The 15,765-nt window shown below is 54.9% G+C and overlaps 5 protein-coding genes across 5 annotated transcripts; 2 read left to right on the top strand and 3 right to left on the bottom strand.

The window, feature by feature from the left end:
• Positions 1 to 2,093: 2,093 nt before the first annotated feature.
• JN550_001050 (uncharacterized protein) lies at positions 2,094 to 2,702 on the bottom strand (the record flags this gene model as incomplete). Its single annotated transcript, XM_049308765.1, has 3 exons — positions 2,094 to 2,420; positions 2,502 to 2,614; positions 2,687 to 2,702. 3 exons carry the CDS (start codon positions 2,700 to 2,702, stop codon positions 2,094 to 2,096), a joined length of 456 nt encoding a protein of 151 aa, XP_049176956.1.
• Positions 2,703 to 3,361: 659 nt separating this feature from the next.
• On the top strand, positions 3,362 to 4,049 carry JN550_001049 (uncharacterized protein; the record flags this gene model as incomplete). The annotated part of the gene is made up of 2 exons (XM_049308754.1): positions 3,362 to 3,388; positions 3,456 to 4,049. 2 exons carry the CDS (start codon positions 3,362 to 3,364, stop codon positions 4,047 to 4,049), a joined length of 621 nt encoding a protein of 206 aa, XP_049176955.1.
• A 708-nt stretch (positions 4,050 to 4,757) lies between these two features.
• On the bottom strand, positions 4,758 to 5,507 carry JN550_001048 (uncharacterized protein; the record flags this gene model as incomplete). The annotated part of the gene is made up of 1 exon (XM_049308743.1): positions 4,758 to 5,507. One exon carries the CDS (start codon positions 5,505 to 5,507, stop codon positions 4,758 to 4,760), a length of 750 nt encoding a protein of 249 aa, XP_049176954.1.
• A 2,000-nt stretch (positions 5,508 to 7,507) lies between these two features.
• Positions 7,508 to 8,767, top strand: JN550_001047 (uncharacterized protein; the record flags this gene model as incomplete). Its single annotated transcript, XM_049308732.1, has 1 exon — positions 7,508 to 8,767. The coding sequence occupies one exon, from the start codon at positions 7,508 to 7,510 to the stop codon at positions 8,765 to 8,767; it is 1,260 nt and encodes a 419-aa protein (XP_049176953.1).
• Positions 8,768 to 9,408: 641 nt separating this feature from the next.
• On the bottom strand, positions 9,409 to 15,535 carry JN550_001046 (uncharacterized protein; the record flags this gene model as incomplete). The annotated part of the gene is made up of 3 exons (XM_049308721.1): positions 9,409 to 14,806; positions 14,929 to 15,109; positions 15,298 to 15,535. The coding sequence occupies 3 exons, from the start codon at positions 15,533 to 15,535 to the stop codon at positions 9,409 to 9,411; spliced, it is 5,817 nt and encodes a 1,938-aa protein (XP_049176952.1).
• Between the last annotated feature and the right edge of the window lie 230 nt (positions 15,536 to 15,765).

The following is a 15,765-nucleotide window of genomic DNA, read 5'->3' as shown; positions in this document are numbered from 1 at the left end:
CGGTTTCCGAGAAGCGCGGCCAGTCCCAGGCCAAGTGCTAGGCCGCCGAGTGATAGCGCGCGGTAAGCCAGTCTGACGAATTTCGCTTGGCGGAGTCTGAGTAGACTATCTGTTGCTCTCCTCGGCCGACTTGTCGGTCGGTTGGCAGTAGCCAGGGAGTTTGGCGCGCAGAACCAACCTGATCTGGACGAGTGTCGACGTAATGGGGTATTACGAGCCCGGGTGTCTCCAATGACTCATCTGTGAGCAAATATGGTTGAGCGTAGGGGAAATGGCGGCGACGCGATGCTGGGAGGAGGGCAGGTATTAGGCCCGGTGGCTCGACAAAGGTTCTCGGTTGATACCCGCAGGTTAGACGTGGAAATGCAGAGAAGGGGAGGTGCGGAAGTTGCAACGGCGGCGGTGCAGCCTGCCGCAAGCCGGTGGGACAAAGGACCCAACAAGGCTGACTGCAAGAGGTGGTGGTAGTGCTGCTGCTGGTGCTGCTGGTGCTGCAGGCTTCTTCGGTGTGACTACGGAATCGGGCCCTTTGAACCGTTGCTTGGGTGCTGGAAAGCGTTGACGTGAGCCTGGGGAACTAGTCAGCTGCTCTGTAGCCCGAGCCTCGGAGTCTCTAGGTGGCATATGTGTAGGCAGCAAGGAAAGTTTGTTGCGTAAGGATGGCGGCCCTCTGGTGTTGTAGGCATGTAATGTATTGTCCGGTTGTGAATGTATATGTGTATGTGTGCGCGTGTGGATTGGATGTGGTGGGAGGAGGAGGTGGGAGCTCTCGTTTGCCTACCCCAGGTACCGTACCTTTTGAGTTGGGCTTCTGAGTCGGAGCAACAAGGCCTGTTTGTACAAGGCAGGCTCCCTGTATGCAGTCGCTAGAAAGTGTGCGTCAGCAGGGGCCGATCCTGCTGGCAGAGATGCAGCATTCAATGAAGATCAAGAACTGAAGAGAGAAGGGAAGCCGACTGCTGAGTCGATGATGGTCGAGCTTCGGCAGCCCGGGGCGCTATCGATAGTTGTGAAGATAACCCGGCGCCCCATAAGTTAACTCGATGCAGGGTCGCGAGATGGGACTTACGTCAAGGTCAAGGGTGTGTAAGTGATAATAAGTGAGAGAACAAGGGACGGGCTTCTGTGGCCGGAGCAAGCGTGTGGGGGATGCGTGGCTCACTAGTCCCCTTTCTTGGGGGAAACAAAGAGCAAAAGGAAATGCTGCTGTTCAAAAAGAGAGAAGGAGTCACGAAGGGTCATGGTCAGGTGGAATCTGTGAATCGGTGAATCACGGTATTGCATTTCACCGCGGCTCAACCTGGCCACTTCGCCCATGACCATAGTTAAGTCAATTGTCGGTACCTGGCTTGCTGGCGTGAGACCTGCTCAGCTGCTGGCCGCCCCCCAGCTGACCTGAGGTGCGCTGGAGGAAGTATTCCGCTGCTTTCGTCATGCTTCTGTGTCCCAGTCCCAGACAGGGGGGCCCGCGGGGCAAGCAGCCAAGTTAATCGCAAGGGCCCTAGCAGGCCTAGGTAGCTATTTCTTTGCCCCCAATTTCAAACTAGCAAACGAACTAGCACCGTCTAGACTACCTATGCACCGCCACACGAAGAGAAACGTGGAAGAAACAGAAACGGGCACGGCGAGACCAACCTGGCTGTGGCGCTGGATTAACGTGCCGAGAAGAGAAGCCGCGCTCTCCATACGCCTGGCGTCATATCGTACTGTGTACGGGGATTATTGCCCATCTATCGGACGACCCAGAGAGGAGTATGAAAAAGCCTTCGGTGGTGTCTTGCGCTGGTTCTTCCATCTTTGGTCTACGATCTCATCCGTAAAGAGAAACACGTATGAAATGTGGCCCAAGGCCAATGAATACACTGACTTGGTCAGATACCCAGGTAAGAAGCGCCTGGGGAAAATGATGAACAAGCTTTCCGTGTATGTGTATATATAAATTATATATGTACCATGTTGTAGAGTACAATCCAAAACGAGGAGATTTGCCATCCGTAACCGCCGTTGAACGCCTGTCGTCGATTTGCGACGACTCATAAGACCCTGATCCCCTCCTGTCCTTCTACCCGTGCCGTCTCGCTCCTCTTCGCCGGCTATCTCCTCTTGCCTCTGAACAGGATGCCGCCGACCACGCCGGCCGCGATGGCGACGCCGCTGATGATGGCGACGCCCATCAGCCCCTCCTTGGCGACCTTGTCGTCGATCAGCCGCCTCAGGTCCGCCGCCTGGAGGTTCATGGGCTCCTTGTCCAGCAGCAGGTCGTTGTACCGCCTCGCGTCGCCGTAGTTGCCCAGCTTGTAGTTGCCCAGCGCCAGGTAGTAGAGGCACTCGCGGCGGCGCTCGGGGGAGACGCGGAAGATGTCCGAGAGCAGGTGCACGCCTGTCTGCTGGTCCCTGCGGGCGTCCGACTTGACGAGGCCCTGCACGTGTGTCGCTTGTGGTCAGCCACCATGTTCGAGCCAGGCCGTAACTGAAGACGGAGGGGGGGGCGAAAGACTTACCCAGGCGTAGTTGAATTTGGTCTGCACGCCGACCATGTCACCCTCCTTCTCGTACTGTGCCCTCAGAACCTGGAGCTCCGAGGCCTTGAGCGGTGTTTCCGCATCCACGGCGTCTGGAACAGAGATCGGGTCAGCTGGCATGACTTGCGCCGAGCCGGAGCCGAGGAAGACGGGGGGCCACTTACGAGGTAAAGACGTCATGTTGGCCTGTGTTGATTGCCGGTCTGTATCGAGTTGCTGGGGAAGAAAGGCGCGGTGGCTCTGAAAAGATCAGAAGTGTGGTAGGTATTGGGAGGAAAAGTAGTCGGCACTTTGTCGTGACCAAGAGTTTCCACAGTCAAGTTTCTAGCTGGTTGACCCGTGGTGGAGTTGGACGCAGTGCTGTCGCATGGGTACCTAGGTCACTGTGGCGGGAGCTGTCAGTGGATCTGACCTGCGGGTCGCCCAGCGGCCAGACGCTCTCTTCTCCCTGTGGCTTCGTGCCGCGGGCGCGGTTGGCAGGCGACTTGCTTATGACGCACCTCGCACGCTAGAATAGCGAGCGAGCGAGCCGAGCACAGGGGACCGATAAGCCGATAAGCCCTCGATAATCGTCCCGGGTGATGGGCGACCAGCATCTTGTTGTGTACTTACCCAATCGGGCCTAGCGCATCGAGGCGCGAATCGCTGCATATCAACCAAGCGTGCGAAGGTGAGGCTAATAAGTTCATTTGGGCGTGGATTTTGGCCCTGAAGTTCAAAGTCAACCATCGACGACAACCACAACGACAGGCGAACAGCCGCAGAAGCCTCAACCCTCTTCTAGCAGACCACCCGACCAGAAGCAGCAAGGGCGCCTGATCCAACATACGACCGCGACCATGATCCTCGAAGAAGATCCCGCCGCCGTACGCCGCCCCTCCCTCTCCTCGCGCGGCCGTCCTGGTTGCTTTCCGACATACTGACAGTTCCCAGCTGATCCGGCACACGATCCACAACTTCAACATCGCGCCGGACCGCAACGCCGTGTCGCGCGTGCAGGACTCGCTGAGCACGCTGCAGTCGGCGCGCGACCTGCGGCTGGGCGAGTCGGCGGCCCAGCTCAAGAAGCTGACGCGCACGCTGGCGACGCTGTCGGCGCAGCACGACGAGCTGGTGGGCGCGCACTCGTCCACGGCGCACGCCTCCGAGATCGCCCGCCTCGACACGCAGAAGTTCCGCACCGCCAAGGCCTGCTCCGACCTCGAGATGGAGGGCGAGCGCCTCGCCGGCACCGCCGCCGACCTGGCCGCCCGCCTGGCCGAGCTCGAGGCCCAGGGCGTCGAGGGTGACGCCGCCGACGCCGCCCGCCGCAAGGACCCCGTCGAGGACGAGGTCCTGCTGCGCCTCAAGGTCTACCGCAGCCTCGGCATCGACATCGAGCGCGACGCCAAGGACGGCGGCAACGGCGAGTTCACCCGCGCCGTCGTCCGCAACGATCGGAAGGGCGATGTGCACGTCGTCAACATGGACAAGAACTTCTCGCGCTTCTTCTACGCCAACTATTTCTGGAGTTCCATGGGGGATTGAGGAGCCGAGGGCCTCCCCCTCCCGATGAAGGCCACGGGCAAAGTTACGACACCGACTTGTTGACCGGGATTTTGTCTGTTGTGGTCTACGATTGTTATGATGGTTACATGGAACGGCGTCAGGAGTTGGATTACCACATGATACCTGGAGCATTTGAATAATTTGATTCATCGTTGAGTATGTCTGCTCACTTAGTTCACTCTACACCAATTCTAGCGCCTTGGATCGTAATATCGTGAAACTCCCAAGCCAGAAGCCGGCATCGAGCCCCTCAAACGGACTTCCAGAATCAGTCCTGATCAGTGGTAACCGACCTACCATGTTCCAACAATCCCATACAGACGCCCAATGCGTCATTATAACCCTTTAACGCCAAGACCATTTACACGACGGCTTCCTATGTGCCCACCAGCCAGTTCATACGGGCTTCCGTATCGGACATTGCCATCCCGCCCCGAGTTTGGGTCCCTTACAACATTCCTGCGGCAGGCCGAGCTTTTCTATACCCCAATAGTCCCACCCAGTCGTAAAAGTCATCAGTCGTTATTTGCCGGCGCCGGGCATGTAAAACGAACAGGAAGATCGACTTGATTCAGACTCCCAAGATTTTAGCCGCATTTTGTCACACTATCCAGATAGAGGTGAACTCGCAACTTTTCCCAGATACTCCTGGTTATGATTTATTTCGACCCGACTTGCTGCAGCATCCTATGTGGCGATCTTTCTAGGCTGCGTGGAGGTGAATGGGGGAAAATAAGACCCTTGGTCCACGTTGGTGAAAGGCTCGACTTTGGCACGCGAGGGCGTCCTACTTCTGGGGCTATGTGAATTCGACCCTATTGCCAGTGTGACTCTCTCGGGGCTATGGGGATTGGACCTCGCGCCGGACGCGTTGCTAGATCCAACACGGCAAGCTCCGGCTGGCGCGCCGGAATGTGTTTGCGAGCGGTAGTGATGGCGGTGATGGTCGGGCACCTCAAAGCGGGAATTCAGACTCTCCCAGGCCTTCTCGTCGGCCGCGTTCCTGCCGTCCTGTAATCTCCAGCCCCCGAGACCCTCATAGTCCCTGTCCAGGGCACTGCTTGTCGTCAACAGTTGCCCGCCGTAATGCCCGCTGGCTATTGCTCCGTTGCTTCCAATGCTTGCAGTACGCCTCCGCAGCCTGTAGCTTTTCGGTGACAAGGCTTCCGGGGATAGCGGAGGTGACATGGTTGGTGAAGTCGGTCTACTAGACCGTCGACTTTCCGAAGGCGATGGTACAAAGTGTCGTGGCCGGCCATGGCCCAAGAAAACGTAGCGCAATGTTTCCAGGAGCACTGCGAAGTTGGCCCATATCAACTGCAGCCACAAGACGAAGAAGGCGAGTATCGAGGTAAAAGCAGCAAATATGGCAAAAGGAAGGGCCGCAAGCACCGCGAAGGGTAACAAGAGAACCAGAACGAGATTGGGAAGCGCCATTGGAATGCTGATGCAGCAGGATGCAGTCCTCAACGTGGTGCTACGAATTATGTTCAAATGTAGAGCCCGCGCGATGGGGTCCAGCGTTGAGGGAAGATGGAGAGAGGAGATGTGACAGCCACTCTAGAGCGTCTGTGATTCATTCCATGATAACAGCACCAGATTGTTTCCAAAGTGAGACTTGGGTCAAGGTCAACCCGTATCCAGACGAAAAAGCGACGACACACGCTGCTGATGATAAATTGAGAAAGATAAGATCGAGATCAGCGACAGTCTCTAGCTCGCACGTCAAAGTCGTACAGGGAAGCAGAGATGGTGTGATGGTGGTGCCAGAAATCGGGGAAGATAGACGGATGGCACAGGTTGATGGTTTCCTGAAATCCCGAGCGGTCCTGAACGAACTCGAGGCTAATGCATGGCGATTGCTCCCCAGAAACGCAAGCTCAGTGGAGGCGACGGCCTCGAACGCATGTGCGACGTGGTAGTACTGTGCAGTAGGGGTTGAGTGGTGAAGGACAAGTAAGCTTCCCGAAGAACCCCAGCGCCCCTCCTCGGCATAAGATGGCTGTCGAGAGTGTGTGGAAGTGAGGACGACGAGACCCGTGGCACGGTCAAGGGCAGGTGGGCAGGCAGCTTTCACATGCCTGAGAGCCGGCGTTAGAGTTCGCGCACGTCTGCCACCGGCCGCCACCATCGATTGCCCCTAAGCCCGGAAGGGCCCAGTGAAAAGCTGGGGAGTCTCACCCATCATGCAGCTAATAGGCGGGGAACACCTTGGTTGGTCCCCTAGCAGGTCCGAGGTGCCTGGGCCCTGGTGATCCGGATCCTAAGGCTGAGATGCGCAGTACTGTAAGCACCTAGCCATAGCCAGAGAAACAAGCCTGTGACATCTGTACCTTAGCTTCCTAGGTCTGTAATCTAACCGCCATGGCCCTGAGGTAGTGCCTCATTGTTGCCACAGCAAGCAACTGTGTCATTAGCTGCATCTCTAGCTGCCAGGGTGGACTGCCACCGACAGAGTGGAATTAGGCCAAGGTTCTGGGCCAGGAGGTTCAACTGAATGCCATATGTCGAATGACGTCCCTCGTACTTATAATAGAAAATAGGGGCTCGTTGAATCCGTAACTAAAGATGGGGACGCTGAGTAGGTAGCGAGAAGCAGCTGTGTTCTTCAGAGACGCGCCATGTCGATTGTCTGAGCAACGACCTTTACCCCCGACGTTCAACTTGGTGGTGATGCCAGAGAAGAGGGGAGTAATGACTTTAGTAACTAGACGACTGGCTTCGTGGCCCGCAACGTATTGCGTATGGCAGAGCTTCTGTGGGGCAGTTCCGGCAATGACGAAAGCTGGACCCCAATTTTTAGTAAGGCGGGTCCCTGACACTTGAACTCCTCGTGATATAATCAAGAATGGCTGACCATTGATTCATCTGTACGACGAGCTGTGGGCCAGGGCTGCAATAAATTCAGAAATACTAACCGTCATTCGAATAGAGGTTCCATTTACTTTCTCTTGAACTTGACAGGTAGTCACAGGTAAGATGCCCATAATTTCACACACGCTCAACCCACGTGTTCCAGGCACTCGAGCGCCCGTGAGATATGTTGATGAGTCCGGACTGCCTAGTTCGAATCTCTGATTGAGACTTGCAGATAATCAGGAATTGAGCAGCTCATCTGAGCCAACCAAGGCGACAAAGCTTTGGCTATCTTCGAGTGTGCTGTTTGCCTGCTTACCACTCGTAGCTCAGTCGAATGCCTTGCGCCATATCCCGGCATAGCACGGATTCACTAGAACTGGTTAAAGTAACGCTTAGACATCACTGAACCATATAATCTGGAGTTTGAGGACCCCTGAATTACCGAGGCCGAGGAGCGAGCTTGGGTAAGCAGCTTCGAGAAGATCGAGGAAGCATCGGAGGAAGCATCGAGGTGGCCGCAGAGCGGTAGTGCTCAGCCAGTGAAGTACAAGCTTTACTCGGGTATGCAACAGCTCGAAATGTGCCAGCAGCACGAGCATGGGACCCTATCAGGGGCACGAGAGACACGACTGGCTGCTGACACCACGCAATCTCGAGAACCGTTCCCCTGGGATGTGGGCGTCTTTGACGCCCACTGTCACCCGACAGACACCCTGGGGTCCGTGTCGTCGATTTCCCGAATGAAAGCCCGGGCCCTGACGGTCATGTCCACCCGATCCCAGGACCAACACCTGGTTGTCGATGTGGCATCGGAACAAGGGGTGACAGGGAGCAAGGCCCTTTACTCGTCGGGTCAGGAAGATTCAGGGCGGCGCATCATCCCATCTTTCGGGTGGCATCCATGGTTCTCCTACCAGATATATGATGATACCGCTCCGAACCCGACATACGACGGAACACCAGAGGGCAAGGTGGCCCACTATGACAAAATCCTATCCCCGCCGCCCACGTCGAAAGACGCGTCTTTCAGCAAGGGCCTTCAGGACCCGCGGCCGCTGTCCGAGTTCATTAGCGAGACGCGGGCTCGCCTCGAGAAGCACCCTCTCGCGCTGGTCGGCGAGATCGGCCTGGACAAGGCCTTCCGCATCCCGGACAGCTGGACCAAGTCGGCCGAGGTGCAGCGGGACGAGGAGCTGACACCCGGTGGGCGCGAGGGCCGGCGCCTGAGCCCGCACCGGGTCAACCTGGACCACCAGACGGCGGTTCTCAAGGCGCAGCTGCGTCTGGCGGGCGAGATGCGGCGCGCCGTCAGCGTCCACGGCGTCCAGGTGCACGGCGGCGTGTACAACGCGCTCGCGGACTGCTGGCGGGGCCACGAGAAGGAGGTGCTGTCGCGGCGCGAGCAGCGGAAGGTGGCCAAAAACGCCAAGGACTTTTCGTCCGACGACGAGGACGACAGCGGCATCGCCGGTGGCCAAGAAGAATTGAGGCCATTGCCCTTCCCTCCGCGGATATGCCTCCACTCCTATAGCGGGCCGCTCAACATCCTGAATCAGTATACGCACAAGTCGGTACCGGCCAAGGTGTTCTTTTCCTTCTCGACAGCTATCAACTGGGACCCCGAGGGGGGCGACAAGAACAAGAAAACCGAGGAGGTGATACGCGGGTGCCCGGACGACAGGATCTTGGTTGAGAGCGACCTTCACACGGCTGGGGACCAGATGGACCAGGCTCTGGAGGACATCTGCCGGAAGGTATGCGATGTCAAAGGGTGGGAGTTGCGAAAAGGGGTCGAGCAGCTCGGCCGCAACTACAGACAGTTCATCTTTGATGAATAACCTAATATACAAACCATCATGGGTAAAGTCAATGCCATACACCTCGATGCTCGTATGTGCATGGCAAATCGGTGGGGGTTTGTAGTATAGACGGCATCCTTTACCACGCCGAACCCCTATTTCATCATGTGGACACCTGCAACCAAGAGCATAGTATCCATAGAGCCAATGAAGCCGTTACCTGTAGGGTCGGGCAAAGAGGTTGATTGCACATCAGTTGAGGCTGAACCGCAAATTTGTTTCAGGCCTGTTTGGTCTATTTCTTTTTCAGTGCCACGAAGCAATCAAGACTATCTGGCTAGCTTATCTACTCGACGTAGAATCTATTCAGCGGCTGCATCAGCTGAGTGCGGTCAACAAACCCCGGCCGCAAATAGAGAAAGCAAAGAGGTATCATCGCATGCAAGGGCAGTCCTGTCTTCATCAAATTCCTTCCTGGGCAAAATCTTTTGCCCGTTAATCATGCCTTGAACGCCGTTCCCCTCCTTTATTATGTTGTATGCAGGTGGCATCAACCCAAAGGTACATGCTGATATGCATCGCTCTGTAGATGTTCCTTCCCGTATCATTCGTGTAGAAGCAGCCCACATATGACTTGATTCGGTATATGTGCAATTAAGGGGAATGTGTTGTGCCACCCCTCAAATGAAGTCACTTTCGATTCCTTCGTCGAAATCTGGTCCACCACCAAGGGGACTTTTGCGGGGGCGGCCCCGAGCATTTGATCTCGAATTTGAGCGCGCGCGCTTCTTCCTGCCTCCCGGTGTGTTGGCAGCTTTTCTCTTACGGCCTCGTGGATCTGAATTGGGAGCGTCTTCGTCGTCTTCTACGTCGGCCTCGGGCGTCCGTGGCTCTCCGTCTGCATCTTCGTCTTCCTCGTTCGCGACCTTTACCTCGCTGTCAACATTGAGAAGCTCGATGAACGATCTGCAGGTCTCCACCATGCGTTCTCGGGATTCCAATCCCGTCATTATATGGTCGATGTCGTCCCAAAACTTTTCGCCGGTGACGCCGGGCGCCCTGGTTGGGGCTTTGTCTTTGCTAGTATCTTTTACCGCAGTCTTGGCCTTACTCTCACGATTGACTTTCAGGGTGTACAAACGTCTCATGAACGTTCGGGCTTCCCAGAGGGCAAGAAGAATCATAGCACTCGAAGTAAGCTGACGTAGTCGCTTTGCATCGACTTGAGGTTCGACGGGGGCGGCTGACTCGGTGTCCCCATTCTCTGCTTGCTGCAAGCCCAAGACTGTGTCGACGCGCACCTGGAAGACCTCAGATTCGATTGACTGGGCAATACCAGAGCCAGCACTTGTGACAAGCTTTTCCATATTGGTAACCAGATATTGTAGCTCATCGACATTGGCGAACTCGAAGAAAGCCATATTTTCAATTAAGAACCGTGAGAACTCCACGTGTTGCGGCACTGTCATGCTGACATCCAGGGTTGAAGGATCAAACTCCACCTGACTTATCAACTTGTCAAAGAAACGTTTTCTGTTCTTGGATTTACTGATTTTGAGGACTTCAATGAGAAGATGAAGCTTCGATGTGAAAGGACTTGTTGTCGCGCCGCGAGGGTCTTTACAGACGTCCCGCTGGTACTGGTAGGCTGATTGAACTGCCTTGGCATACTCCCGTTCAAGGACTGTCTCATGCTTGTTGTGCAATGCACGGTGTTCATGATACGCGAGTTCGGATATCCTGCTGACGGGGCTCGTCTCAAGGGTCATAAACGTGATGCCAGTCTCCTTGGGATGGACCAGACCTTGTCGGTTGATACTGGCCAATACCTCCGTCGCTAAAAACCCATACTCATCATGCGATGTCAAGGTGATCCGTGTGATGTCTTTGAGAAATCTCTGTGTGGTAGCACTCGCCACATCATCAAAGCTAGTCGATGCCATGACCTTGAGATCTTTCTTGCCAGCGTCCTTGTTGTCCTTTGCAGATGCAGCCGCTTGTTCTGAGCGTTGCTCTTCTGTGAACAAGAACTCTTTGAAAGAACGCAGCACCATCGATTCTAGAACCGGATTCTGCTCGTCGAAGGCCTGCTGGAAGATGGTATAGACGTTTGGAGCAACAAAATTCCTGGGATTAGATTGACACACAAGACCGATAGCATCGAGTGCTGACTTTCGAACGTCTGCTGGTTGTGAAGAAGTGGCGAAAGGCGCAAGGACATCTACCATCAGTTTCGATACAGATCCGCCTGACCATTTGGCAAAGCTTGTCTTGAAGATTGCTTCATGGCTGTCCAGGTTACAATGCTTGCCGGCCATGCCGACAATAAGCGAGTACCGGTCGAATTGTCGCGTTCTCTGTTGGTCGAGCGGACCTTTGGCGGACAATGCTCTGATCTTTTGAATTCCTGCCAGACTGGAAGACACGAGACGAGCCAGATGTTCAGACGTCCCCAGAAGCTCGCTTATAATCCACAAACAAGCAATGACGTCGTCTAAAAGCGCCCTTGTAACTTTGGAGACAGCCGGCATAAGGTCCTTCCGTATGTCTGCAAGGAACTGAGAGTGAACGCTGGATACTTGAGGAAGCACGCGACGATAGATGACAACTACAGCTCTTGAACCAATGAGATCCTCGTTGGATCCCACACTTGATATGCGAGGCTGCAGCATTCGGATCTGCTCGAACGTGAATAGTTTTGGATCGGCTTTGGCAAAGATCATGAGCACCTGCAAAGCGTCTTTGCCAGAAGGGACTGATGGGTCATCAGATTCTGGATTGTGGATCAGGTCGAACATACTTGAGACGAGTCTCGTACAGACTTGCTGATTTGCAGTTGCCAGCTTCGCTTCGGGTGATAAGATTGTCTGGAAGACCTTTTCAAGGATGACAGATGAGTTGCCTTGTTTCACAGTTTGAACCATTAGGGAAACATGGTCAGTGAGGGACTGCTTGTACGCAGTGGATTCATCCGCCTTGTAGAAAGGAAAGATCCAGACCTCCTCGATCATCTGCCGTGCAATGTCGCGGACGCCTTCATCAGGATCTTGCGCGCGGTGAAGAAGACCATTCGAAATAGCGCTTCGCACCTGCTTGCTGCTATTATTCAAGTAGATATCCCTTGCGAGTTTCATTGCTCGCTTACGCACACCAATACCAGAGTCGACGAACCGTTGGATAACTGTAGGCATCATTCTTTCCTCAAGCGCAGGTCGCATGCCGATGCATTTACCTATGAGACTGAGGGCTGAGTCTCGAACTTGAGGTGATAGGTCGTTGGAGCATTGCAGAATCATGTCGATGACAACGCTATCACCATCGAGAATAGACGGATCTGTTTCTAGGACCGAATTGATGCTCTTGAGGCTTCTACTGCGTACCGTGGCAGCATCTGTAGTCATAGATTGCATCAGGATATTGAGGATCCCCTTGAAGGAATCGCAGAAGGGTGAACGGAGAAGTATGATGGCATGGGACAGCCTTGCGTGGTTTGCAACGACTGACTTGAAGCTGTACTCAGTGGTAAGCCACCTGCGATCGTCCACCATGTTGCGAAGTCTGTAAGCAATCCTGCCGTATTCAGAGTTGATGTCATCTGCTTCTTCCTGTTGACCTTCGGTGTAAGCACTGCACAGCCATACAGCCCAATCGGTGACCAGATATGATATCGCACTCCTGAGATGGGGATCTTCTTTGACTCGGTCTTCGAGGTATTCGAGGACGACGCGATAAGGCCCAAGCCAACTGGTCATCTTTTCGGCTGAGAATCTGCGCTCGAGGACCATGGCAGTGAGATCCGCAAGCCAACGACCTAGATCATCGGCATCGCTACCCTCGAAGCTGTTGGCGACCTTCCGTACATGAGACCGAAGTCGGGAGATTGCAGCAGCCATATTGCCGAGGAGCTCGAGGGCCATATTCTTTGCCGGTACAGATGTCTTTTCGCCTTTGAGGAGCTCCAACATCATGGACATTGTTATTCGAAGCAGAAGTTCCGCGGCTGGCCAGTCGGGCGAATCCAGACATATGTTAAAGTCTTCAACAAAATTGTCTAGCAAATTGCGGTATGGTGTATCACCAGTCTTGGTAGACTTCTGCGCGCGCTTCACGAGGAAGTTGATGACGTATGACCCATTCCTCTTGGCATTGTCAAATAGAGGATTCGACAAAGCGTCAAGCTCCTGGACAGCGGTCAAATGCTGCATAGCCGCGTAATCGTCCGTTTTGACAGTATAAATCTGATCTGCGAGCTTTCCGGCATCATTGGACAGTACTTCTTCACCCTGGTCCGCTTCGGCGAGTGTCTGCATGATACGTCCGCTGCTTCCTGCTCTTGGATCGTCGACTTTGCCGGCACTGGCTTGTATCAACCGCATGATAAGTGCAGACACAGGCTGGATGCTCCCACCGTCGGAAAGCTTGAATTGACGGGTGCTTTGCTTTGCCTTTGGAAGTTTCTCGAGGGACGTTAGGATATCAGTGAGGATACCTTGTCTCTGCGACGGGTTCATCAGGAAGATCTGGCATAGCATATCCATTGCAACTAGACGTAGCCCATCAAACTTCTGGACTCCCACGACCGAATCTCGTTCAGTAGACGCGTTCTCAACGAATATCAGTTGGGATGACGCGACCTCCAAGCTATTGACCACCTCCTCTGAGAGGTCAACGGTAGTAATCAAAGACGTCATGAGAGCAAACAGCTTCTGGCAAGCCATGAAAATTGTGCTGATGGACTTCTTTTGCGTCGCTAGACGTGTGAACAGGCTGCCCTGTGAGCCACGCATCTCAGCTAGCGGAATGATGACACCATCCAAGACTGATCGGAAGAGACCCAGTCCCCGTTGGATCAAACCTTCTGAATAGAGCTGTTTCTCTTCTCGTCCGCCAGTCATGATGACAAGAGCTAGACGCGCAGCTTTGAGACCGGCCTCGATGTCTGGAAGCTGCTGCAACCACATATCGACTTCGACTTGGCCCCAAGATTCGTCAACTCTGAGCTCGAGTGAATCGGCATGCTTCAGAGCAGGGTCACACAAGGTCTGAATGTCCAGCAAGTCTTCGATGGGCACCAACCTAAAGCATCCAAGCTCGAGCGTTCTAGCGACCAACTTGTGAACCCTGTTATAGGCAAGAACCGTCATGGTAGGCTCTTCGTCGTTGGTCAAGGCGATCCACGAATTGGCACTTCTCCCATGGCATGCCAGATTCCTGGCTTCGAAGATTTCTTGTAGGCATCTCTCCAGTTCTCGGTTGGCTGCATTTGCACGATCTCGATTGTTCAGGCCGCCGTCCATGAGATCTTCATTGTCAAGCTCGGAACGTTTTCGCTTTTTCGAAAAATCAGCGGGCGCTGCTGGTGTATCATCCACTACCATGAACTCAGATTTGTTGAAGGTAGCGGCCGGTAACTCGATAGTGATAGCACCCGTGGACTGAGATTGCAGTTTACTATCTACCGGCGTAGGACGCCTAGGAGGCGCCTCGGGAACAAACTGGGGAGCAGCTTGAGAGACGAGACGTGAGCTCTCACTCGGCTCCGCTTTGGGGGGCAGGTGATGGGCCACCTCCGGAGCTGCCTGCACCGTGGCTTGCTGGGCGGGGGCGGATTCGGACTTCACAGCTGCAGGCGCCTGAGGAGCCAGCATGAGATCTGACGGCGAGATGGTCTGTGGCTGCGTTGAAGCGGGCGGCGCGGACAGAGCTTGCTCTGGATCTGGCTTGGGTGAGCTGTAGAGAGAGGCAGCGGCGCTGAGCTCCCTTTGGGACGGCAGGTGAATCTTGATGCGAGACCTGTTCTTAGCGACGGCCTGAGCATTCAGCGAGGCCGGGTTGTGCTTAACTACCTTTGGCGGCTCAACCTTCCGGGACTTGGGCGATCGCTTTATTGTCTTGGGCGACATGGCTTGACCATTGATGGCAGCAGGCGTTTGAGCTTGGGGTGTATCAGGCTGAGGATATCGAAAGCTGATACTGGTGCTGTCGTAGACCATGCGGGCGAAAGGTGACAGGCCATTGGCCAAACTCTTGGCCGGTTTGTTACTCGTTGCCGTCACTTGGGGGGCGGTCTTGAACTGGCTGTGGTGGAGGTCAATATGGGATCCAAGTGGCGGTCATGGAACGTGCAAAGGTCCAGACAATCAGACGCCCATCCGAAGGCGCTGGGCAGAGGTAACAATCCTAAATTCTAGGAGACTCACAACTCGGTAATCTTTTCGCGCTTTAGTAGATTCTGCACATATTCCAGACTGGCCTCGAGGCGTTTCGAATGGGTTGAATTCTCAGCTTCTTGATTCAAGGCATCGTATTCCTTGTGAGAAACAATGCCCATAACAGACGGCGCTAGCTGGCCAGAGCCGATGGTAGGATTGTTGATAATGTCTGGATGAGAACGAGCGTTAGAGCCGATCCGCAACGAATCGAACCGAGGGAGAAGGATGGCGCAGGCAAAGAAATATCACAGCTGCGGGAGGAGAGGGTTTGCGAATCGAGGATTGGAATTGGGAGTCGGGCTGGCAAGTCTCGCAGGGAAGGCGCGCGATGGCATGGTCGGAAGAGATCGCACTTACCGGACTCGAATGGAAACACGGTTGTGAACGGGGTGTAGGGCAGCGCTTCGTCCAGAGTGAAGGGCCTCGGATGATTTGCATCGCGCCCTTGGTCAAGCATCGGGCTTGGTGCCGGAGCTTGACTCTGGATGGGCTGGAATTGGAACTGCGGTTGTTGCAGAGCACTCGGGTCGATGTACTGGGACTGCTCGTAATGGGGTGCGAAGCCATTCGGGCTGCCCGTTCGTGGATCGGCCATTCTGCTGTAGGTATCGACGGAACCTCAGCTAGGTTCCGCTGCCTATATCCCAAGCTACTTCGCTACAGTGGTCACCCAGTGCATCGCAGTCAACCCTGTCCTCCTTCTGATGGTGCGGAGGCACGTCGCTGTGTGCCATGCGCGTCGGCGGAATGATCGTGAGGCCGGGGCTTATGAGGAATGCATCGTGCGGGTCTAGACCGGCAAAAGGGTGCGGAACAGCCTGAGCT

The sequence above is a fragment of the Neoarthrinium moseri genome (assembly GCF_022829205.1).
Source record: "Neoarthrinium moseri strain CBS 164.80 chromosome Unknown scaffold2_Wmoseri_CBS_16480, whole genome shotgun sequence".
NCBI classification, from domain to species: domain Eukaryota; kingdom Fungi; phylum Ascomycota; class Sordariomycetes; order Amphisphaeriales; family Apiosporaceae; genus Neoarthrinium; species Neoarthrinium moseri.
Note: the sequence above shows the minus strand (reverse complement) of the source record. Positions and strands in the feature narration are given on the sequence as shown.